Source organism: Euleptes europaea, chromosome 2 (assembly GCF_029931775.1).
Source record: "Euleptes europaea isolate rEulEur1 chromosome 2, rEulEur1.hap1, whole genome shotgun sequence".
Taxonomy (NCBI): Eukaryota; Metazoa; Chordata; class Lepidosauria; order Squamata; family Sphaerodactylidae; genus Euleptes; species Euleptes europaea.
The window spans coordinates 119,460,417-119,486,897 of NC_079313.1; the positions used below are offsets into that span (position 1 = coordinate 119,460,417).

Here is a 26,481-nt window from a genome sequence, read left to right on the forward strand (position 1 = left end):
AAGAAAGAAAGAAAGAAAGAAAGAAAGAAAGAAAGAAAGAAAGAAAGAAAGAAAGGAAGGAAGGAAGGAAGGAAGGAAGGAAGGAAGGAAGGAAGGAAGGAAGGAAGGAAGGAAGGAAGGAAGGAAGGAAGGAAGGAAGGAAGAAAGAAAGAAAGAAAGACAAGGATGGAGGGAGACAGACAAAGTGACAGAAAAAGAGGAAGAGAGGGAGAGAAAGGAGAGTGACAGAAAAAGAAGAAAGAAAACCCTTCCCCCCACACACACACACCTGTGCACGCCGGCCCCACGCGACCAGGCCCCAACCTCCACGCTTCCCCCCACACACACACCCCGGGCCCTGGAGCTCCCAAGGGCCGCAGAAAATGTCCTCGGGGGCCGCATACGGCCCCCGGGCCTGAGGTTCCCCATCCCTGCTCTAAACAACTAAATCAGCCTACCCATGAATTCGCATGTCAAAGATGCCAATCCTTTTTTAAAGACAATAACAGGAAGACCAGTGACTGCTGGTATTATTGCAAAAGCTATTATGAGGTATAAAAACATAACTGTAAGAAGTGCTCTTAAAATATTCAGTCACCAGAGAAAAGGTCTCTGTTCTAAGTGTTGGGGACAGAAATTACTTCACAGCATATGAAGTAAGGGTATGAAAATGTATGAGCCTCAAACCTAGCTTCACCCAACTGCTAGGAACCAGGGCCTTTTTGTTTCTTTTTTAAAGGAAGGGAATTGGATGCCCTAATTCAGTCCACACAGGATTTCAAAATGTTCTCAGTGTAGGTGGCGCTAATGACCTGCCAAGGAGAAGGAATTACCTAGCAAATACAGAGATAGACTTTCCCAACCCTAATCATTTGGGGCTCACCTGGGATAAAGTGAAGTCATACTGCTGAGAATCATTACTTCTGCATTACTGACAGAAGAAATTATCTATACTTCTATACCGGAACAACCACAAGAAATAGTTTAAACGGAATCAATATAAATAAATACCAGATCCTGAATGTTATTTATTCATTTATATGAATTATTTATACTTTGTCTTATCTGCCTTTTAGACGAAAGGCAACTAAAAACAACTTAGTCAGGGGAAGGGGCTTTGAGTTAGTGACTGGTTTAGATACTAAGGATTCGTTGATGTGGTCTTTACATGATTTTAGAAGCCAAGATGGGCAAGGATTCAGGACACAAATGGTGTCCTTCACTGATCCCAGGAGCTTGTCAATATCTGTCATGGAAATTGGGTCATTATCTGTCATGGAAAGTTGTCCATAAATAGAACAGGCAGCGTATTGGGCGGCTCTTCTGGCAGATCTATGTTACTGTCAGCATCTAAATCAGAGTGTATTCTTGATATTGCATTATATTAATTATATTTAATTAGGGGAGTCAGCCCAGTGGGAAACTTGCCAACAACATCATGGCATTGTGTGATCAGGAAGTGAGGTCATTGGGTCGCTCTTGTGTTTGGCCAAAACTCCATGGTTTGACCACAGAGTTTTGGGTGAATGTTCGAGCATTGCCTGGCACAATGATGTCACTTCCAAGTTGCACCAGAAGTGATGTGATGGCATCAAGATGACACCAATTCTGGTCACCACACCAAAAAAGGATATCACAGAGCTTGAGGAGGTGCAGAAAAGAGCAAGCAAAATTGTCAGGGGACTAGAGCAACTGCCCTTTGAGGAGCAGTTGAAACACTTAGGGCTGTTTAGCTTGGAAAGAAGGCGGCTAAGGGGAGACATGATAGAGGTCTATAAAATTATGCATGGTATGGAGAGATTAGACAGGGAGAAGCATTTCTCCCTCTCTCATAATACTAGAATGCAGGGTCATCTGCTGAAGCTGGAGGGTGAAAGATTCAAAACAGACAAAAGGAAGTATTCCTTCACACAACACATCGTTAAATTGTAGAACTCCCTAGCCCAGGATGTGGTGACGGCTGCCAACTGGGAAGGCTTTAAGAGGGGAGTGGACATGTTCATGGAGGAGAGGGCTATTCATGGCTGCTAGTAAAAATGGCTACTAGTCATGATGCATATCTATTCTCTCCAGGATCAGAGGAGCATAACTATTATACTGGGTGCTGTGGAACACAGGCAGGATGGTGCTGCTGCAGTCGTCTTGTTTGTGGCTTCCAAGAGGCACCTGATTGGCCACTGTGTGAACAGACTGCTGGACTTGATGGACCTCGGTCTGATCCAGCAGGGCCTTTCTTATGTTCTTTATGTTCTTACCGATCACCCCCCGCCCAATTTCCCCACCATTTTTATCCTGCTGCCCAGTTGAGCGGTGGCAGGAAGAGCCAATGGGGGCTGGGAGGTCCTCCTCTGAACCAGGAGACATGGCAAGCCTGATTTGAACGAGTGTTACAATTGCTTCTCTTCCTTATAAACAAAAAGGAGTTTCGTGGCCCTTCAAAGACTAACTGATTTATTGTAGTATAAATGAGTAAATTAGAAATAAGCAGTAGGGCAGCCCAATCATAACTCAGCACCCGCAGAAAGGGGTGTTCCCGGGCCGAAAAGGCTTAGGGAGCTGACTAAATAAGCTCCGCCCCTTCAACGCTGGCGCATGTTTGAAAAACACTCCCGGTGAGGCAGCACCAGCACCCGTAGCCTGGGTTGCCACATGGCTCCCCTGCGGCTGCATATTTATCCCTGCAGTAGCGTAAGTGCCCATAAGGACGGAGTAAGTAGCACTTACACCGCCGCAGGGGTCATGCCGCTTCCTAACCCCCCTTCAGGATTGCTTGCTTAACATGGGTTTCAACAGACACAGATGCAGCCATCATGAGGGGTCACTGTGCCTACCTTTGTACTTTTGTGTTTGCACAAAAGTGTCACACAGTCTACGTCGTGCCTTTATAACATCCATTGTTCACAGTGATTTCCGCTCTGTGTTGATTTGTGTACTGATACCTGCAGACTAGAGAATTCACTTCATGCATCGGATGAGCCCTCCTATACCCAGGGTCGGTGCTACCATTAGGCGAACTAGGCGGTCGCCTAGGGCGCAGACCTCAGAGGGGCGCAGAACTGGCATGAGGGGGAACCGTTTTAAACAGATTACTTTGTTGGGGGGAAATGCAACTGACAATTTATATATATATATTAATTTTAAGATAAGTACCACAACAGTGGTATGGAATATAATGAATTATAATGTCTTATAAAAATTTTTGTGCTTTTATTTTTTCTACAAGACATCTGTTTTTGAAAATTGGTTAGCAGTGGGGGGGGGGGGGGCGCAAGAAGTTAGCTTTGCCTAGGGCACAAAAATGACTGGCACCTCCCCTGCCTGTACTCCTGTGATGAATCTTGTGCTACAGCAAATCTGTTAAGTCTCCAAGATGGCCAAAGATTTCTTTTTGGATTTGCTACACCTCATCCCAAACCCGCGTTGCATCTATCCATTACAAGTACATTTTCAGTGCCAAGTTAAATTGCTGGGTCCTGAAAAGTGGTTAAAACTGTACCATAATTTAGGGAAAGTCAGGAAGCAGTTAGAGGATATCAAGCTTAATATCATTTTTGTGGAGGAAAAACATTAAGCGTCGTTTTGTGGTAATCCAGGGCCTTGCTTCCAAACCCCAGAATTTCATTAGGTGCTGAAATGATCCATGGACGCTAACTACACCAAAACTACACAAGCATCAGTTAAACCTCAATCATGTGGTGGCAGAGATGCAATTTGCAATCCCAAAATTGTGGGTACCAACTGAAGCGATCTCCAGTGCAATCCTAAACAGCATCTCAACTTCTTAAATCCACTGCAGTCAATGGTTTTAGAATAGTGTAACTCTGTTCAGGATTGTATTCAGTCACTAAGCAGGATAGTCATAACCAAACTCCCTTTTTTTAGTGATCTTACTTTTTCCAAACAGGGAAACAATAATTTACAATTTAGTTGTCTCCTTATTTTAAAATAGATTTGGGTGGGAGGAAACTAGAGTTGCCAGGTCCCTCTTTGCCACCAGCAGGAGGTTTTTGGGGTGAAGCCTGAAAAGGGTGGGGTTTGCGAAGGGGAGGGACTTCAATGCCATAGAGTCCAATTACCAAAGCGGCCATTTTCTCCAGGTGAACTGATCTCTATTGGCTGGAGAGGAGTTGTAATAGCAGGAGATCTCCAGCTACTATCTGGAGGTTAAACTAACACTAATGAATACGTATGCTGAATAACCACAGTTAAAACCAAAAACAGCACCAGTTTCAATGCACACAAATCCGGAGGTGGCGTTTTGTATGATTTACATGGTGGAACTCTCCTATATAATACACGGTGGAATTCTCCTATATAATCGGAACTGAATGATGGAATTCTTTGTATGATTTACACGGTGGAATTTTCCTATATAATTGGAACTGAATGATGGAATTCTCCAATTGCATTTAATTGGACTTTGTTCTTTACATGGACTTTTGACCTTTTGAATTGATTTCTATGAATTTAATTGGACTTTGTTCTTTACACCCTATCATTATCAGGGTTTTTGGTGAAGTAACCTATTTTTCATTTATTGTCTTCCTCTGAGTTATGCACTTTGTGATTGGATATATGGGATGTTTGCATTTCTATCTGATATAAATGGATTGAGTGTTCCACGTTTATTGTTCTATATTGTTGTAATTGTAATTATTGAATAATTACATTCAGTGTTCTTAGAGCTGGTGCTGTTTTTGGTTTTAACTATCTGGAGGTTGGCAACCCTAGAGGAAACACACCCGATTTTGGGGGGGGTGGGGAGAGGTTGTACTTTACAGTAGGCCTGCAGTCAATATATGCAGTATATAGGGTTGCCAACTGCCAGGTAGTAGCAGGAGATCTCCTGCTAATTCAACTGATCTCCAGCCGATAGAGATCAGTTCACCTGGAGAAAAATGGCCGCTTTGGCAATTGAACTCTATGGCATTGAAGTCCCTCCCCTCCCCAAACGCTGCCCTCTTCAGGCTCCGCCCCCCAAAATCTCCCACCGGTTGAGAAGAGGGACCTGGCAACCCTAGCAGTACATGAGTGAAAGGAAAAATAAGAACAATGGATAATTCTGTAGATTTGTTAAAAATATTTATACCCCACTTTTATCTCCTTAAACTCAAGGAAGATATCAACGCTGTAAGAGGACAGTACCTTCAAAACCCAGGACATTTGCTGGGAGCTGCACTCTAAATAAACCATGAGTAAGGCCCGGACTTGATAGATAGGGTTGCCAAATTCCAGGTGGGGGCTGAAGATCTCCCAGAATTACAACAGATCTCCAGCTGATCTCTTTAGCATTATACCTTACTTAGGTCCCTCTCCTCCCTAAACCCCATCCTCCCCAGGCTCTGCCCCCTAATCTCCAGGTATTTTGCAACCCAGATTTTAGGGTTGCCAGCTCTGGGCTGGGAAATACCTAGAGTTGTTTGGACCGGAGCCTGAGGAGGGTGGGGTTTGGGGAGGGGAGGGACTTCAATGCCATAGAGTCCAGTTGCCAAAGCAGCCATTTTCTCCAAGTGAACTGATCTTTATCAGCTGGAAATCAGTTGTAATAGCAGGAGATCTCCAGCTAGTACCTGGAGGATGGCAACCTTATCGGAGCTGGCAACCCTATTTGATAGGCCATCACTCATTTTCAGACTCTGGGCCTTGTTTTGGGAAGGGAAAGTAGTTTTGGGAGTGGAGAGTACCACATCCAATGGTGCAAATGGTTATTTCCCTCTGTTATAAGGGATGCCAGCTCCAGGTTGGGAAATACCTGGAGATTTTTGGGGCAGAGCCTGAGGAGGGAGGGGAAGGACTTCAATGCCATAGAGTCCAATTGCCAAAGCGGCCATTTTCTCCAGGTGAACTGATCTCTATTGGCTGGAGATCAATTGTAATAGCAGGAGATCTCCAGCTACTACCTGGAGGTTGGCAACTCTAGTTACAATAAATATAGTTATTTTACTTTAATGAAGGTCAGTAAGTAGAAAGAAGGAGGGTGTTACGAAAGGAGACCTTACAACTTGAATTCACCCTTAGTTCCAACAACCGGGTTATACTTGGATTATGAGACATAAAGCTAGATGTCTTTCATTAATTGGTGCCAATTCCAAGCTCCAGATGATCTCAGCCAAAGATTAAAGAGCATTGGAGGTAAAATGAACCCTTAGGGCACCCCACATATCAGGTCTCAACTAGCTGATTCTGCCTCTCCTTTGGAAACTCTTTTGTTTCCTGCCAACAGGAAAAGAATGAAACCAACAGAGAGCTGTCCTTTTTATCCAAAACACAGATTGCAGTAATCCACCAATATACGATGGTCAACGGTATCAAATGCTGCTGATAGATCCAACAATATCAGTAGTGATGGATTACCCTTATCCAATTGTAGCCAAAAATAATCAACCAAGGCCCATAATTCTGTTTCAGTCTCAAAACCAGGCCTGAAGCCAGCTTGAGATGTGAGCAAGTGTAAAGTGATGCATATTGGGGCAAAAAATCCCAACTTCACGTATACGCTGATCGGATCTGTGCTGTCAGTGACAGACCAAGAAAGGGATTGTGGAGTGGTTCTGGATTGCTCGATGAAGATGTCAACCCAGTGAGTAGCTGCTGTGAAAAAGACAAAATCCATGCTGGCCATAATTAGATGAGGAATAGAGAATAAAACTGCTGATGTCATACTGCTCTTGTACAAATCTATGGTGAGACCTTAAAAGTAAAGGTCCCCTGTGCAAGCACCAGGTCATTCCTGACCCATGGGGTGATGTCACAGCCCAACGTTTATAGGGCATACTTTGTTTTTACAGGGTGGTTTGCCAGTGCCTTCCCCAGTCATCTTCCTTTTACCCCCAGCAAGCTGTGTACTCATTTTACTGACCACGGAAGGATGGAAGGCTGAGTCAACCTTGAGCCGGCTACCTGAAACCGACTTCCGTGGGGATCAAACTCAGGTTGTAAGGAGAGCTTTTGACTGCAGTACTGCAGCTTACCACTCTGCGCCATGGGGTGAGACCTTACAGGAAGGATAATGCTGCTGCAGTTGTCTTGTTTGTGGGCTTCTTAAAGGCACCTGGTTGTCCACTGTGTGAACAGACTGCCGTACTTGATGGGCCTTGCTCTGATCCAGCATGGCTTTTCTTGTGTTCTTATGAGGCACTGGCATCTAAATTGGTCTGGATGAGGCACATTTTATTGGTGAAGAATTGAGCACAGCTAATCTCCAAATCAGAGTCAAAAGAGTTAAGCCCAGATGACGTTAGACCCCCTGCACCGCTCTAAATAATTTTATTGCATGAGATCGAGTCACTTCAATTGAAGCTGAAAAGAAGGCTTTCTTTGTCACCATTTGCCACCACCTGATAGGCTCTCCAGTAAGCTGTCTGATTCAGCATGACCAACCAATGGCACTTTAGCTGTGTGGTCTCAAACACAAGTGTATGTATGGTCTAGCCTTATAACAGAGCACTGGCGATTGGGCTATACCAGGGGTCAGCAAACTCATTAGTCAAAAGAGCCAAATATCAACAGTACAACTATTGAGATTTCTTTTGAGAGCCAAATTTCTTAAACTTAAACTATATAGGTAGGTACACTGTTTATTAACTTAATAAACTTTAATTAAAGTTTTAAGTCTTAATTAAACTATAGGTACACTGAATAAAACTTGATATCATACTTAATAGTGATCGTATTTATTGATAAAAATTAAATTGTAAGTCCCTGCCATTTCCCCCTCCCCGTCCGGAGTCCTCGTCTGGAGGCCTGGTCTACCGCCATAAAATCCTGTTGGTAGACCTGGCCTCTGGCTGAGTCCCATTGGGAAGCCAGGTCTACCCACTGGCTTTCTTGGCAGTAGACCTGGCCTCCAGAGGCCCATAGAAGCCAACTGGTAGACCTGGCCTCTGAAGGGGGACTTTTTCCCCTCCTCGGAGTCCAGGTCTACCGCCAAGAAAGCCAGTGGGTAGACATGGCCTCCCAATGGGACTCAGCCGGAGGCCAGGTCTACCAAAGGAAGCCCGCCCCACCCAACAGCTGATAGGGGCGGGGCCAGGAACCACCGAGCCGCCCGCCCAGCAATCGTGCGGCTAGAGGGGAGGGAAGGCTTTAGCCTCCCAACCATTAAGGGCAAGGGAAAGGGGGACACGGCCATTCTCCACGGCGGGGAGGGGGAAGACAGCGCGCCCGCTCGCCTGCTCTCTCTCTCTCTCTCTCTCTCTCTCTCTCTCTCTCTCTCTCTCTCTCTCAGGCTCACCGGCTCCGCAGCCCGGCTGCCGGCGAGAGCGGGCGCGAGAGCAGGGGCTCTGAACCAAGTTCGGAGAGCCACACTCAATGGGCCAAAGAGCCGCATGCGACTCGGGAGCCGCAGTTTGCAGACCCCTGGGCTATACCATACCATTCTACACCCCTAATTCCAGGAATTACATAATACATTTTATTTTGAACATTTGAAGCCTTTGTAACAAAGTTCTCCAGGAAAGCTCACATAATGTCCACACAAATTGGGTGCCAGGCAGGTAGACATTTGTAGGTTATTAGATGTTCTACACTACAGACAAGGCACCACAGCCATAAAGCCTTGTCTCTGGCATCCACACATCTCACCATAGAAGATCAGACCTCTAAAGAAGATCTTAGCAGTCGAGTCAGGCAAGCTATTTATGTGTCTAGGATGTTTATAAGCAACCTTTCCCTTTAAAGATGCTTACATACTTCATACAGGAACTGGTGGCCCAATGAATTGGTGCAAATAATATTGTGTATGAACTGGGGCTGCCTCACACAGAGAGCTGCCACTGTGTCACAAAGGTAGACAGTCCTCTGTTTTTGTGCATCCATGTAGAATAGGAGCTTGAGGCTGCAGGCCAGATGGAAATGCATGCCTGCATAGTCTTCATAGTCTGGGGCAGACAGCTGGACTAATATCTAGTTGTAATTCTACTCCATTTGAAGCCGCTTAAGAGAAGATTTGACTAAACATGGGCTCCTGGTTTGGCTAGGACCCAACCCTATAGCAAGTTTAGCATACCGAAGTTGTTGTCGTTTTGCCGTCAAGTCGCAGCTGACCTATGGCGACCCCATGGGGTTTTCAAAGCAAGAGACGTTTAGAGGTGGTTTGCAGTTGCTTGCCTCGGCGTCGCAACCCTGGTATTCCTTGGTAGTCTCCCATCCAAGTACTGACCATGGCCAACCCTGCTTTGCTTCCGAGATCTGACAAGATCAGGCTAGCCTGGGCTATCCAGGTCAGGGCACATGTTTAATAATTTGGAACGATGTAGCAATTACCAGACATCATTTATCAAATAATGTTGTTCCTGTTTATTTACATTCCGTATTTGTATTGGTCCTGCGTAGTTTTCCAGGAAACTGGGGTTACTAGAGGAAACGGCACAATCCATGTTTTGCTACATTAGGTAACTGCGCTTTTGGCGAGTTCCATTGATTGACATTTGTAGATTAATTGTCAGCTTTCTATATAAAGAGATTACTGTAACAGTTTATTTTAGAGTTCTGCCCTCTTCCTGGCATCTGTTTATTTATCTTTCTTTAACTCAGGAAGTACAGAGTACCAGAAAATTTAGACGAGAGAGAAAATAGATTCTCAACAGCAGGATCAAAGGCTGTGTGGCCTGAAGTATACAGTTCTAAAGAGAAAAAAAATCCCTCTGGTGAATAATTCAATTGCACCAACTTACCTTATTTGTATAAATTTCTGTTGCAAATATTCTCAGTATTCCCAGTGTAATTCCTGGTGACCTTCAGGCCCCGCCTAGAAATTGGCAGCCCTAGATGGGAGGCTGTTTTCAGAGATCCTATAAATTCAGTTCAATGACTTTTCACATAAGATTTCCAGTCTTAGGAGGAATGGAATGGAGAACTCCTGGAATTACAACTGATATCCACACCAGAGCTCAATTCCCCTGGAGAAAATGGCTGCTTTGGACGGTGGACTCTATGGCATTATACCGTGCTGAGGTCCCTCCCCTCCCGAAATCCCAACCTCCACAGACTCCACCCCCAAATTTCCAGGAATTTCTCAAGCCAGAGCTGACAACCTTACATACCACTGTATTGCAGTCATGGACTAATGGGGCACAGTAGTTCAAGATTTATTGTGGAAGACTAGAGAGAATGAAATGTGTCTATATAAACCACTGGTTGTTCTGCAAGATGAGAAAGAGGTGTAGTTTGTACAACCAGATGTATTAACAAAAAAAGTAATAACATATAATACCATGAAATAAATATTAATTTGGCAGTTAATTAGTTTAACAATCAAAGGCTCCTGTGAATTCAAAATACCCACCAGCAGAGATGAGTGCTAGCTGCATCTCTGAATGACTAATCGTTCAGGCCTTCCTTCCAATCCTTCCTTCCAAATAATGGATAGGTAATTTTGGCACATCTATCCATCTCGAGTGATTCAATATAGCTTCCTAATATTTAATGCAAAGATGGAGCCCTGAAAAGAGGCACGCCCAGAACAGAGACTCTTTAAAAAAACCTCTTTAAAAATAAACCTTCAGAGGGGCTGTGGCTCAGTGGTAGAGCATCTGCTTAGCATGCAGAAGGTCCCAGGTTCAATCCCCTGCATCTCCAGTTAAAGGGAATAGGCAAGTAGGTGATGTGAAAGACCTCTGCCTGAGACCCTGGAGAGCTGCTGCTGGTCTGAGTAGACAATACTGACATTGGTGGACCAAGGATCTGATTCAGTATAAGGCAGCTTCATGTGTTCATATGTTCAATATAAGAGTGAAGCATGCCTTCAATTTTAATTCAGAAAAAAAATCTACTTCAGCTAGCAGAAGTTTGGGAAACACTGGCCTGGGTGTTGTTTGCCTGTAATGCATTTGCCATCAATGCTTTCTTGGAAATTACCGCATTGCTGAATGAAGCACTGAATCATGCTGGCTCTTTGTAGTAAACACTGTGAAAACTTAACTTACCATTAGCGGTAAGAAAGAAAATAAGGAACACGATTGAGGCTCCCAATACCCAAAGGATGCTTCAAGAGCTGCCAACATGTATCAGCCTTGTTTAACACAAGGCTATCCTCCTGTTAAATAAATCAGAGATGTTAATGTGGAATAATGGAACAAATTATGTACAGTCTGATTGCACAAAATGCACTGATTGGGAATGACAACCTCACTGTTTGAAAATGAAGATGAGAGTCCTAAGCAGAGTTTCATCATTCACATCTTTTTAAGCCTATTGATACTGGTTCTTGTAGGTTATCCGGGCTGTGTAACCGTGGTCTTGGAATTTTCTTTCCTGACGTTTCGCCAGCAGCTGTGGCAGGCATCTTCAGATACCTATTGATACTGTTGGGATTGTACATACTGCCTGTCTTCTGAAAGTGTTGTTAGGGTTGCCAGGTCCCTCTTCACCACCGGCAGGAGGTTTTTGGGGTGAGCCTAAGGAGGGTGGGGTTTGGGGAGGGACTTCAGTGCCATAGAGTCCAATTGCCAAAGCGGCCATTTTCTCCAGGTGAACTGATCTCTATCAGCTGGAGATCAGTTGTAATAGCAGATCTCCAGCTAGTACCTGGTGGTTGGCAACCCTATTTGTTGTGTGTGTATTAAGTGCCGTCAAGTCGCTTCTGACTTATGACCACCCTATGAATTAATGTCCTCCAAAATGTCCTATTGTTAACAGCCTTGGTCAGGTCTTGCAGACTGAGGGCCATGGCTTCCTTTATAGTCAATCCACCTCATGTTGTTTTTTAACGGTATTTTTTTACTTAATAGTCATGAATGTAAGCTGCTTTGGTCTAACAGGAAAGGTGGTATATAAATGCTTCAAATAAATGAATTTTATTATGTCCATCTTACGATAGCCAGCGTGATGTAGTGGTTAACGGCAGTGGACTCTAATCTGGTGAACCGGGTTGGTTTCCCCACTCCTTCACATGAAGTCCACTGGGTGACCTTGGGCTAATCACAGTTCTCTTTGAGCTCTCTCAGCCCCACCTACCTCACAAGGTGTCTGTTGTGGGGGGAGGAAGGGAAGGAGACTGTAAACCGGTTTGATTCTCCTTAAATGGTAGAGAAAATCGGCATATAAAACCAACTATTTTTCTTCCTGTTTTCCTGCTGCCTTCCACTTTGCCTAGCATTATTGTCTTTTCTAGTACCTCCCCCTATGAGTTGGCCCTTTCGGGTCCCTCTCAATCTTTCTCTCTCTGCCCCTGAAAAGGGGAAAGGAGTTGGCCTATGGTGTTCCTCCTGGGCCTCTGTCTGTGTGAGAGGTGCTGAAATAGCTTCTGGCAGCCTCTACATTTCCACCCCCTTCCTCCTGATCCTGCAAGAGACTTCCAGGTCTCATGAGAGCCATTCTCCCATTGCACCCAGCTCAGAGGGGTTTGGCTCTGCCACTGCTGGACAGCCAGCTGCCCCATGGAACCCTGCAGGGCCCTCCAGCATCTCCCCTAATGGACACATTCAAGCTGCTGCCAGTGATGGCTCCCTGGAAATATAAGTGCTTGCAAACATTCACATTCACTGTTTGCATTGTTTTTTGTTTTTTTTTTACAATTTACATTTTTAAAATGTAAACCAGTTTGAGTCTCTCTTAAGTGGTAGAGAAAGTCGGCATATAAAAACCAGCTCTTCTTCTTCAACATCCGATGCACTGTCTCTTAGCCTAACCTATCTCCCAGGGTTGTCATTAAGCTAAAATGCTGCTGTAAGTTCCATGGAGGATAAAAATGTAGCAGATATGTAAAAGTGTAGAGAAAATCTGCATAAGCAGAAAGCATGATGTAGTTGTTTCCTGTGGTGCTGTTATTTCTAGCAGTCTCATTCTGTGCACTGCTGTACTAGCAAAGTAGCACGCAGGATTAGATACTGGGAATTTGACGTTGGTGCAATGCTGTTGTTATGACACAAGCACACCGAAGGGAAGTGTTGTTGAGTCATACTTGGTTCCCCACCTGGGTGGTTTGAGAAGCCAGAAACAGATTGCAATTGTAGACTTGGAAATGTGTGTGTGTGAGGCATCTGTCTGTAAATTAAGGTAGGGGAGAAGAGGAGAGCTACTTGGGGACAATACTAGGAAGCAACTACAGAGTGAAGTGGGCATAGATCTCTGGGAAGAAGCAGTATATGGAATAAACAATTTAGAGCAAAGAAGATAGTAGGAGTAGTTGTTCCCGCATGCCCTGGGTCTCCTTGTTGGGGCTATTGTGGCTTTGAGACTCTGTAGACACAGCTTGGAGCACTTCACAAGGACGTGGGTGAGGCTCAGAACTTTTCATATGCTAGTTTTTGGTTCAGAGAGGGACAGCTTAACTTTAAAAAAAAAATCCTGTCTTTGCTAAGATCTGAAGGGACCTAAATTCTCCATGCTTCCAGATATGAAATCATGTACATCTGTCTTATCTGTCCTTTAGCACGAAAAGTGGGAGGGAAAGTAGATTAACAAGCTTCCTCTTTTCCCACACTGGATGAGGGATAGGTATCAAAGCAGTGCCCAGCCTTCCAGGCCCATTGATTTTGATAGACTGGTGAGCAGAGGGAGCTGCGGGTTAGCCCAAATAATCAAATAGAAAACCATCTTTTGGAAATTGTCCATCAAATGTAACAGGAGGAAGAGTTACTGGGGGTTATCCCTCTGATTTAGGACTTAGATGGGTGTAACTCTGCCTAGGACTGTACAGTAAGATACACATAATTTTATATTATCTGCTAGTTTCACGGATTGCCAGCTAAAGGTGCTGTTCTTAACCCTTAAATCCCCTAAACCTCTCCTTCCTGCCCTACGTTTCGACTGTTGTTAGTCTGTGCTTTTAAATATGTATTTTAGTTTTGGTTTTAATTGTTCATGTGTGTTTTAATAATGCTTCTTTTAGATGCCTTGGAGGCCCTGATGGGGCAGAAGGGCAGGATACAAATGTTGTAAATATAAATGAATGAATGAATGAATGAATGAATGAATGAATGAATGACCTGGATCCAGGATCACGGAGCAGAAGTCTTAAACCTGTTAAGATCAAAGGCTACGGTTGCCAGGTCCCTCTTCGCCATTGGTAGAAGGTTTTGGGAGCAGAGCCTGAGGAGGGCAGGGTTTCGGGAGGGACTTCAATGTCATAGAGTCCAATTGCCAAAGCGGCCATTTTCTCCAGGTTGAACTGATCTCTATCCGCTGGAGATCAGATGTAATAGCAGATTTCCAGCTAGTACCTGGAGGTTGGCAATCCTATCAAAGGTCTACTTTTAACTACAATCTGCAACATGAGACCGGAGATTCCAAATCCTGCTTGAGTCTCTAGCAGTGCAATCCCAGGCACAGTTAGACCCCTGAGCAGTTACAGCCCATTGATTTCCATGGCCTCAGCAGGCTGTTAACTCTGCTTAGGACGGCACTGTGGGCTGGGTAGAACGGCTCCTTAGGAGAGGAATGGCTTCTTCAGAGTAGCCATAGCTCAGGGGAAGATCACATAACTTGCAAAGACAGGGTTCCTGCAGTCTCAGGACTTTTGACAGGTTTATGCAGCTTTTCATGCAGAGTGAGAAAAGCCACACCTAGTGATGTTTCCTCTTCTACACAACTGCTAAAGGTGCAGGAAGCATGTCCTGCTTTGCAGTTTGTCATCTTCTATCTTTCTCTTTTGCCCTGACCTGGATAGCCCATGCTACCCTGATCTCATCAGATTTCAGAGGCTAAGCAGGGTTGGTCCTGGTTCATACTTGGATGAGAGACTACCCAGGAAGTCCTGGGTCACTATGCAGAGGCAGGCAATAGAAAACTACCTCTGAACATCTCTTGCCTTGAAAACCTTAAGGGGTCACCCTAAGTCGGCTGCGACTTGACGGCCCTTTCCACCATCGCTATCCCTTAAAAAAAAATTAAAGAAAAAGACAATTGTGGTCATGCCGTTACTGCAGTCCACCTTAAGTCAGACTGCTTTCTTCCTCAACTGAAGACCCCATTGTCTGAGACAATGGTTCCCAAAGTGGGCAGTACCACCCCCTGGGGGGAATTACCTAGGGGGCACTTAGAGGCAAGGGGGCAGAAGGGGGCGCTAGAGGTGGGCCCCTTCAACTGTGTTGTTCACTAAGTTACAATAGATCAAGCTACGAAATTTGGTGGAAACTAGCAGAATTTTTTCCCCAGACTTTGAAGAGCTGGTACCACTGGATCAAGTTCATCAGTTTTGTTGAATAAATTTCAACTAGAAAGTTTTAATTTTTGCCTTGCCAGCCCAGATCAAGAGTGGGGTGGGGGTGGGGTGGCTGCCTTGGCTGGCTCATCAGCCGGATAAAAGCTCTCAAGGGGCTGGATACGGCTCGTGGGCCTTATGTTTGACACCCCTGCCCTATGGGGTCCCCATAAGTCAGCTACAATTTGACTGCACTTTCAAATACCACCTGGCTGAAGTTCTTCTTTGCCTTAAGCAAGGTTTTCAGCTGTCCTGCTTTTTAAAGGGTACCCCCCCACACACACACACACACAGTGACTTCACACTGGCGCATTATCACTTCTTTTAAAGCATCCCGATGTCTGAAACATGATGTAAATTCTTTACTGCCTTTATGCAAAATGGATAATCACACTGTTGGGTGTGATTATGAAAGGAGGGAAATAATAATACTTTTCCTCTTAACATATGGACACAATTATTATATTTCCAATATAAGAGATGTATTTTCTGCCGTTCCTTAACCAGCTCCACTTTCAGGGCTGATCCCACCACAAGGTAGCACAAGTCTCAGGGGGTTGATGCGGGGTGCTACTACCTAAAGCCCAGATTTATTCACAACTGGTGCTAATAAAGGACAAATTGTCAGTCTGTTCTATTTACCACTGAGTTTCAAAAGCGTTTCCATACACGTGCTATCACACTGTGTACTCTAAAATGTTAATGATTCCAAGTTATTATATTGATTTACCAAAAGAAAAGCCACAACAAACCCTTACACAATACTGCACTCTGTATAGCACCTCTCGGTTGATACCTTACAACAGGGGTGGGGAAACTTTTTTCTGCCAAGGGCCATTTGGATATTTATAACATCATTCGGGGGCCATACAAAATTATCAACTTAAAAATTAGCCTGCTATATTTGGTCAAACATTTAGCCAAGAGGCACGACCGGAGACAGCTCCGAGTGTCTGCCACATAGAGCGACTCGCTTTTGAGCTCTGCTGTCCCCAGGTGGGCCCAAGAGATTCAGGCAGGGAAGCATCCTTCTGAGCTAGAGATCTGCCAGGACCCATGAAGGGCCAGACCAAATGATTTCAAGGGCCTTATACGGCTCCCGGGCCTGACGTTCCCCACCCCTGCCTTACAACCCATCTTTGGCATGACTTTAGTGGGATTTTTTTTTTTTAACAACTTCACTCTGCCAAGGATGCCAGTTATCCACTACGGAGATTCACAGTATGCATAATATTCTCCCCCATGTTAAAAAGAAATCCCTGCAAAGAATAAACCCAGTACATGAGGGGTTCTCCCCCCCACACACACCCCAGTATTTCTAGCTAATCTTTCAGACACTGTGCTAGTTTCCCATATACAGGGAATTATTAATGCAGGGGAATTTTTTAAAAAATAGATACTCCTTCACCTGCCATCTGTAGCATTGTATCACCATTGAACCACGTGGCTCCCTCATTCTGCTTCATGTCTAGACTAGGGCTAAAGATGAACCAGACGCTGCTCCCATGTTTAAAGGGGTTTTGGGTATCCCAAAGCAAAAGGTACATAATACTTTTTACCGGAACCAAGGACATTTTATTTATTTACTTCATTTATATCTTGCCTTTCTCCCCAATGGAGACCCAAAGCAGCTTAAATCATTCTCCTCTCCTCCATTTCATCCTCACAACAAGACCATTTGGCAAGTTAGGCCCAACGTCTCTTAGCGATCTTCCTGGCAGTGTGGGCATTCACGCTTCGGTCTCCCAGATCCCAGCCCAACACTCTAAGCACCACATAAGGTTGCCAACCTCCAGGTAACAGCTGGAGATCTCCCGCTATTACAACTGATCTCCAGCCGATAGAGATCAGTTCACCTGGAGAAAATGGCCGCTTTGGCAATTGGACTCTATAGCATTGAAGTCCCTCCCCTCCCCAAACCCCGCCCTCTTCAGGATCTGTCCCGAAAACCTCCCACCAGTTGCGAAGAGGGACCTGGCAACCCTACCACCACACCACACTGATGTACACACTAAACTTTACTATCATTCGTGCATGTGTTTTATGTCATTTTGGCTGGTTCTAATACAAGAACATAAGAACAGAAGAAAAATCATGCTGGATCAGACCAAGGCCCATCAAGTCCCACAGTCTGTTCACATAGTGGCCAACCAGGTGCCTCTAGGAAGCCCACAAGCAAAGGTGACTGCAGAAACATCTTGCCTGTGTTCCACATAGGGTTGCCAGGTCCCTCTTCGCCACCGGCGGAAGGTTTTTGGGGTGGAGGCTGAGGAGGGTGGGGTTTGGAGAGGGGGGACTTTAATGCCATAGAGTCCAATGGCCAAAGTGGCCATTTTCTCTAGGTGAACGGATCTCTATTGGCTGGAGATCATTTGTAATAGCAGGAGATCTTCAGCTACTACCTAGAGGTTGGCAACCCTAGTTCCACAACTCCTACTATAACAGGCATGCTCCTCTGATACTAAAGAGAATAGGCATGCATCATGACTATAATTCATTTTGACTAGTAGCCATGGATAGCCCTATTGTCCATGAACATGTCCACTCCCCTCTTAAAGCCTTCCAAGTTTGTATGTGTTGTTGTTATTTTTGGATTCATAGAATCATAGAGTTGTAAGGGACCACCAGGGTCATCTAGTCCAACCTCCGGCACAATGCAGGAAATCCACAACTACCTCCCCACCAAAACCCCCAGTGACCCCTACTCCATGCCCAGAAGATGCCCAAGATGCCCACCCTCTTCATCATCTGCCTAAAGTTATAGAATCAGTACTGCTGGCAGACGGCCATCTAACCTCTTCTTAAAAACCTCCAGGGAAGGAGAGCATGGAGACATTGTCAGATTGTAGGGGAAACTGGCTTGCATGTCCCTTTTCCCTGGGTTGGGGACCCCAATAAGGGGTTTTGGAGAAGAGGCCTCAATGTCATGCCCGGGTAGGGTGTCTGTCTGCCTCTTCCCGAGTGGCGGGGGAGACACCCAGTGGCCAACGTCCTGGTGTCACCTATACACCGCCATCCCGGATGCCCACAGCGGGACCGCTGTGGGAAGGGTCGTGCATTGGGCAGCATTAGGTCAGCCCATGTACCTGACACATCTTCCATGCGGCGCCAGGGCTATAACAGCTGTCGCCAATTCAAGTTGTGGCCTATAAATATTCCATTAAAATATTCTAACAGTAACATATTCACAAAAATGTTTATTAAGATTTAATCACTCATGTTTAACAAGTTGATGTTGAATAAGTTAATAAAACTGTTGTTCAAAGTAAAAGGTGTGCGGGTTAATAAATAAGCGTGGACTGAATTCCCTCTTCATAACCCTGCTCCGGCAACTACTATTATTACTCCTATGTTTGTATTACTAACGAAACATGGCATGATCTCTTCTGCCCACCAAAAATTCTTTTTTAAAAACTTTTTAAATATTTTTTCAAACTAGTTCACATTCTATTATATCATTCCATTCATATAATATATAATATTATAGTATATAATATATACTATTAATATATACTATTATAATTTCTGTCTTATCATTAAACAAATATATATAGTTGACTTCCCCTCTCCCCCCGTCCATTTGATATTCTTATTTCTCTTTGTATTTAATGTCCAATTCATTGTAATAAACCACCTCGACCGTTCTCTTAAACGCTACTCTTTAACGTTAGTATCTTAATGACTTCAAAAAATTTGAATTAGATCAAAAATTAATTTTTTTTCCTGACGTGATTACAAATCCCCAAAATAAATATCTTTAATTAACAATACAAATCTATATTTCTGTGTTATAGCAATGCCAGAAAGGAAGGTTTGTTTACACACACACACAATTCAGGAAGAGTTTCTGTCATCCTAGAAGGATTTGGCTAAAGTACCGGGGATAAAGGAGAAACACTCTGCACATGCTCAGAGGCGCTCTCGCGGCCGCCACTCGGACGACGTCGAACGCCCCCTCCAACGCCCGCCCCAACGCTCCTCTCCGAGGCCCCGCCCCCTTTTCGGAAGAGGCGCCTGGCTCCGCCCCGCCCGCCTTCCCCCCCAGCTCGGGGGCCGTCCCGGAAGGCGCGTGGGCCTGCGTCACTTCCCGTGGGCCGGGGAAGGGGCCCGAGAAGGCCGGCGAAAAGGAAGGGGAGGCGCCGTCGGCGCTCAGAGCAGGCAGCGAGAGCCGCGGCCGCCGCTCCTGGCTGGGGGAAGCCGCCGCCGTGGTCGAGGCAGGGCGGCCAGGCCCGGCCTTGGAGGCCCCCCGTCGCCATGGAGACGGAGAAGGAGTTCCGCCGGCTCGACGAGGCCGACAGCTGGGCCGCCATCTACCAGGTGAGCAGCGCGGAGGGAGGGGAGAGGGAGCCGAGGCGGCGCGGAAGGGGCCGGGGAAGGCGGGTGGGCGAGCGGGCCAGCCGGGCGGGCAACGGCTTCTCCCCATTGTCCGGCCTTGGGAAGAGCCGCCCCCCCCTTCCCGTCTGGCCGCTGCCGCCAAAGACTCGCCTCAGGCGGCCCCGAGCTTCGCCCTCCTCTGCCCTCACGCTCGGGTTGCTCGCCCTGGGAGCCAGCTCTGTGCCTGTGCTCGTCCCCACCCACCCACCGCCTGCCCTTCGTCTCAAAAGCAGCTCCAGTCTGCGATGTGGCCAAAATACGACGTTTGTGCATTGAGAGAGCATTGAGAGAGCGGCCAACCCAAGGCACAAAACCTCCCCGTGCGTTGCACGGGGAGGTTTTGTGCCTTGGGTTGGCCGCTCTCTCAATGCTCTCTCAATGCACAAACGTCGTATTTTGGCCGCATCGTGAGACGGCAAGAGTCACTGGAAAAGACAGTCGTGCTAGGAAAAGTCGAGGGCAGCAGGAAAAGAGGAAGACCCGACAAGAGGTGGACGGACTCAATCAAGGAAGCCACAGCCCTCAATTTGCAAGATCTGAGCAAGGCTGTCAAAGATAGGACATTTTGGAGGACGTGCATTCATAGGGTCGCCATGAGTCGGAAGCGACTTGACGGCACTTGACACACACAAATGCACATTTCCCCCCCCCTCCCCCGGCCAAACCCTCAGAACTCAACAATAAGACCCCCCCCCCCCCCATGCAGAGTTTTGAGAATTCACATAGGGGGGAAATGGGCATCTGGAGAACGGCAGACCCAAGGCACAAACCTCCCCGTGCGTTTTCGCCCCTGTGCGTACTCGTTTGTGTTGCGCTTCTTCCACTTCTCCTTGTATACAAAGCTGTGTGGCGTGGCTTTCGGTTTGTAGAGGATGCGCCGTGTTTAAAAAAATAGTGTGGTTTTTTTCTGGTGTTTTTTAAAATCCAGATAGGACAGGTGTCCTGTTTTATGGGTTCTTTTCCGTAGGTCGGCTCTCAGCAACAACAAAAAATAATATAAAGGGTATTTTAGGAGAGCTCTAGGAGGGAAGGCAGCATGGTACAGCCCTTTCTCGTCAGATCTTGGAAGCTAAGCAGGGTCAGCCCTGGTTAGTATTTGGAGGGGAGACCACCAAGGAATACCAGGGTTGCTGTGCAGAGGAAGGCACTGGCAAACCACCTCTGTTAGTCTCTTGCCATGGAAAACCCCCAAAAGGGGTCGCCATAAGTCGGCTGTGACTTGACATCACTTTACACACACACACACACACATACGCAAGAGAGCTCTGCCTCGTGCTGTCTCTGGGGAAGCAACCCTATTACCCCGAATGCGTAGTGTGTCTATTTAGAAGAAAGGGTTCGCTTGGGAAATACAACAAGGGAGCAGCTCCTGGAGAAACGTGGGGTTTCGGTTGCCCTTTCAGCCATACCTGCGTCTAATGTAGAATCATAGAGTTGGAAGGGACCATCAGGGTCATCTAGTCCAACCCCCTGCACAATGCAGGAATTTCACAACTACCTCCCCACACGCACACCCAGTGACCCCTACTCCATGCCCAGAAGATGGCCAAGATGCCCTCCCTCTCATGAACTGCCTACGGTCATATAATCAACATTGCTGACCGATGGCCATCTAGCCTCTTCTTAAAAACCTCCAGGGAAGGAGCACTTACCACCTCCCGAGGAAGCCTGTTCCACTGAGGAACCGCTCTAACTGTTAGAAATTTCTTCCTAATGTCTAGAATGTAATGTAGCTTCAGAATTATCCAGGGTGCCCAGGAAGAAAAAATAACATGTATACACTGTCCACAGATTGTATGTATGTTCACTGTGGTGTACAGGGCTCCTGTGGTTTCTCCTTTATCTCCCCACCCTGTGAAATTCTGCTTCAGTTCTCCAGACGTTTCCTTTTTACAGGAATTCTAATGATAGCTGAGTCTTGGATAGCTCTCTCCCTTCCCCCCCCCCCAGTCCTTGTGTGCCTTTTGCTTGGGGTAACTCCTCTGTTAGTGCTTCCCTAATTAACAGCTTTCTTCACAGAGCCCTGGAGCAGGTTTGTAATGATCAATGTGCTTCGTTCTGCTTAGGGAAACAATAGTTCCCCCTAAATAATCCCCCTTTCTTATTCTCCCCCCCCCCCACTGATGGTAGGCATAGTCTGTTTCTGTGCTGTGCCTTTCTCCAGTGAATAAGATTTTCTGTGTCATTTCTAAAGCTGTCTCTCCATCTTTCCCCAGCTGCTCAAGAGATCTGTTGGGGATTGCTGGATATAATTTCCAAGCCCTTCCACTCCATAGACATCTTTATGCAGTATCTTCCTATCTCAATAGGCTTATTTTTTTTCTTTAAGGGAGTAGAAAATTGCATCTGACATCTGAGTAATCTTAATATTTTGAAAAATCATTCGTGATGGGTGCGGGTATAATCCTGTAATTGGATTTTCTTTTCAGTAGGGACTCTGTCAGACATTATAACTTCGACTTTCTTTTTGAAGAGATTTTTTCCCTGAAGATGCCAATGTTTGTCTGAAGTTGGAGAAAGAAGCATTTTTTCCCTGTATTTTTAATAAGCTGCTTGGGCTTAATTTTCCTCAAAATAAGATACATGTGGTAGGTGGAAACATTCAACAACATGTATCTAGTATGATATGCAGAGATTAGTTGGTCTGGTTCTAAGGTTTAATTTTATATCTTTTAACATTGTGGCCTGTATTAACGTTCTGCTGCCTCAGGCTTTTTTGTGAATACGTTATGCGGGGGGGGGGAGTGTTGTTACTTACCCCAATCCTCTAATGGTCTCTCTTTTGGCTTGGACTTTCGTAAGCTCTGTTTTAATGGATATTGATGGGGTTTTAGTTCATGTGCTGCCAGGCTAAATCAATATTTGAGATTGGGCTTTGCTACTATTCACTCTATAGGGAAGGTGAATGAGTTTATCCTTTGCCATGGGGATTTTGGAGAATGGAAAAGTTGCAAAATCAATTTTTTTTGGCCTTCAGTTGTGTTATGAAGGTCTGAGGTCAACCTTTTGTGCAACTTGAGCTGGTTCAATAGGGATGTGTTTGCTTGGTTCAGGTTAAGGCTGCATAAAGACCGGAGCTTTTTTCCCCCAGTGGGCTAGGTAGCCTAATTAAATATAGGGTTGGGCTGCATAAATGGAGTAGGAATTGAGAATTGTGAAGGTTCAGCTCCTCCCACCCTTTTTTCTGGCTTTCGCGTACCTCAAAATTTTGAGGTAAGACCTATATTAATGGAGGGGGTGGTGGTTTTGTTTTGTGCTAATTCTTGAGACAGATTGTGCTGGCAAAAATACTCAGAATGTGACTTTGGATAATATATGAGGCTGGTGGTGTGGCTAAACTGTATAGTAATGTTCAGATGGTGAATCATGTCAGCAAAAATAAGGAAATGGGGGAAAGCCAGCTGTTTTCATTTTGGTGTTTTTATTCCTTGTGCTTTGTGCAGTATTGCTCCTCTGTGAGGTCTTATGGTATTAAAGGCACAATAGGTGTTTTTAGGAACATAGTGTAGGCCTTGATTTTCTTGATACGTATGTATTTGCTAAAACTGCAGCCTCTAGCTTGTCTCTGGACACACGCAGATGTCTTTCAGCCCTGAATGTCTGGGTATTTTAGTCTACCATGTACCTGAAGAGTATTTAAACTCCTGCCATTGTCAGATGCAGGAGACCGTAGTTTAGCTTCACAATGTAACACCCACTCTCCTTTTAATCTTGGTTAGAGCTGTCCAGTGCTTATTTTGAATCCAAGTTTAATCAACAAACAACAAAACTGTATGTGTTCAGATTTACCTGTCCCTTCAGTTGTGCTGTGGACAGGTTACACTCATTGTATTGCTTTTTGGGTACATAGTGGTGTGCTTGGGACAGTTACCTTCCCCCCCCCCTCCACGTGCTTTCTGTCTTTAAGCCAGCTTTCTGTTTCCCCTTCATACTGCCCATGGGAAAACTGCTAAATTTGCAAAAGGTTTCTTCGGTCACTGTAGCCTCCTTTTTTTCTGTGTCCTGTCAATCGATAGGTCATCCCTCACTTACCCCCCCCCCTCATCAAGTCTCTATCAACCTTTTCTCGCCCATCTTAAGGTGTTCCGAATGGATTCTCTGGCTTGTGCTGTCCTAACCTGTGTGAATCCCCGTGCTGACCTCTGCTAGTTCAAACATGGCAGTATGAAGACTAGCATGACATGACACCATTCTCAAAAAAGGACTGTTACGTACAAATCCACTTCAGTTAATCCCTCTTTCCCTGATTCTGGTTTACTACCAAGGCATAAAATGGCGCTAGAGTGAGCCTGGTGTCTGGATAAGCTTTTTCTCCAATCTGTAAGTGATCTTGACAGGAATTGTTTCACTGTTGTCTTTTGTACATCTCCTACCATGCTGCCGGCACTAAATAAACATTAATAAGTAGTTTTTTGAGCATAACTTATATGATAAGTGAGAAAGGGGCTTCATTACAGTTTTTTTGCCATTGTCATAAAATTGGACTATAGTAGTATGGCTTGGATCCTATGGATGAGTTCTGTGTATGCTAAATAATCTGCTGTGGAGTGTGCTTCCTGTTATGCTTTCACTTTTCTTTGTGCAAGAGCCCCATTGGAAACCCTTGATCTTGCACAAACAAAAGTGCAAGCAGAAGGGAAAGCATACTGCTCAACAGATGATGATGAAGAAGAAGAGTTGGTTTTTATACCCCACTTTTCTCTACCTTAAGGAAGGAATGTCAAAGTGGCTTACAGTCTTCCCTTCCTCTCCCCACAACAGACACCTTGTGAGGTAGGTGGAGCTGAGAGTTCAGAGAGAACTGTGACTAGCCTAAGGTCACCCTGCAGGCTTCATGTGGCAGAGGGGGAATCCACCTCAGTTCTCCAGATTAGAGTCCGCCACTCTTAACCACTACACTACGCTGGCCCTCAGAGACTATCTAGTATGCATGGAACTTGTTCATAGGATGCAAACCACATGTCTTCAATTAGCTGTCTCTTTATACAAAACCCTTGTTGTGTAAACATTGCATCTATAGGGATGTGTACAGTATTTGCTCTTCTGTGCTATATGTTCGATACTGTGACATTTTCTGGTGGTTTTTTATTTTATCTTTTGCTTTTTTGTTGGAAATTGTTACACACCTGACACTGGTTTCCATCGTCAAAGGCCAATAATGATAATTATTGCACAGCTTGGAATGTAGTATAAGCCCTACACCCTTGCAGGATTTCAAATGGAGCTTTTCATGGTTAGCTAGTCAAGTCATTGGGGGTCCTTGAGTATGTGCACATACCCTTTAATTTAAAGCTGAAGCAGGGAGTGCTTAAAAGTAGACTTGCAAGCAAGTCCACAAAAGCTTCAAGCCTACACAAATTTTAACTAGCTCACCTTCCCACGCATCTGCCCGTGGTATGTGGCATATCAAGGTTTAGAAAAGAACACGCTGACTTCCAGTTTACAAAAGCTTTTTTGCCTTGTTGCCGGCTGGTGATTCTTATTTGTCATAGGATACAAGATAAGCAGCCGCTTACGAGCTTCCAGTAAAGTTTCCAGCTGTCTTTAGTGCGAACATTACTTTCCTATCATGCCTGGATCCAGCAGAGCCTCCCTCCGGCTTTCAACTGCCATTGATTTCGCCCATAGAATGAGAACAAGAAGCACCCTTCCCTTGTGCCTGGATTCAGCTCAGCTGAGGCTTCTCTCCCACGGAACATAAGAAAGGCCATGCTGGATCAGACCAAGGCCCATCAAGTCCAGCAGTCTTCTCATGCAGTGGCCAACCAGGTGCCTCTAGGAAGCCCACAAACAAGACAACTGCAGCAGCATTGTCCTGTGTGTGTTCCAAAGCACCTAATATAATAGGCATGCTCCTCTGATCCTGGAGAGAATAGGTATGCATCATGACTAGTATCCATTTTTACTAGTAGCCATGGATTGCCCTCTCCTACACGAACATGTCCACTCCCCTCCTAAAGCCTTCCAAGTTGGCAGCCATCACCAAATCCTGGGACAGGGAGATCCACAATTTTACTATGCGTTAAACACTTGTATTTAATTTTAATGTCCTTTCTGTTAGGTTTTTTAAACCCTTAAGACATGCTTTGGCAGTTAGTTTTGATGTAACAGCAGTGTTTTAATGGGTATAGATTATATTTTAATGGTTATAGGTTATAATTTATAGTTTCATTGTTTGATGTTATTGTTCTGTTTTGATGTTGTTAGCTGCCCTGAGCCCGGCTTTGGGTGGGGTAGAAGTCAAAGAACAAACAAATAAATAAAAAGACAAATGAAGCCAAGTTGTAGTTGCTTATGGAGGTGGCTCATAGTCGTTTCCATTTCAGGCATTGGAGGCAGCCAGTGTGTGGTATTCAACTGTTACCTAGATTTATGATTGGCAGAGGTAGCACCAATAATTTATCATATTTTTTTTATATTCCACCTTTCTCCATTCATACTCTGGAGCTGCTTGTGAAGAAATTAAGAGTTTTTATCTCTTTCCAGTTCCAGTGTAGGTCAATTGCACTTGACTGATAACAGCAGTAATTTTGCAAAACAATGAAAATTGAGTATTTTGATGAGACGGTATAAAGAACAAAAAAACCCACATTTTTTTCTGAAAAGGATAATATATTCATTTTGTGTTCCTATTACACAGTGTGACAGGAATGAATATGACACAGAGTTCTCAATGGAAGTACTTTGGCATTTGGGTGCCAGATGGTTTGCCACAAATTCTCCAGGGCATCAGAGTTTGGGAAGGATGCCCAGGACAAAAGCAAAGAAGCCAATCTGTTTTGCAGCCTGTACCAGTGTCTTAGAAAATACTTAAGTAATGTTCTTGAGGCAACTGGGTTCCCGTTCTTGGAAACTGGTGGATTAGGTGGTAAACGTGTGTCTTACAGAGGAAAATGCATGTGATAGAATGCTGGCATTGGAGAAAAAGAAAACTTATGGAATGTTAGCATGTCAGGGTGAAGGCTAACCTAAGACCCATTCACCCT

General features: G+C 45.1%; 1 protein-coding gene across 1 annotated transcript in view; it reads left to right on the top strand.

The window, feature by feature from the left end:
* Window positions 1-19,344: 19,344 nt before the first annotated feature.
* Window positions 19,345-26,481, top strand: part of PTPN1 (protein tyrosine phosphatase non-receptor type 1) — a 100,310-nt gene continuing 93,173 nt past the window's right edge. The window contains exon 1 of the mRNA XM_056844426.1: window positions 19,345-19,438. Coding sequence (XP_056700404.1) covers window positions 19,376-19,438 — 63 coding nt within the window. The 5' untranslated portion in view covers window positions 19,345-19,375. The remainder of the gene's footprint in view (window positions 19,439-26,481) is intronic.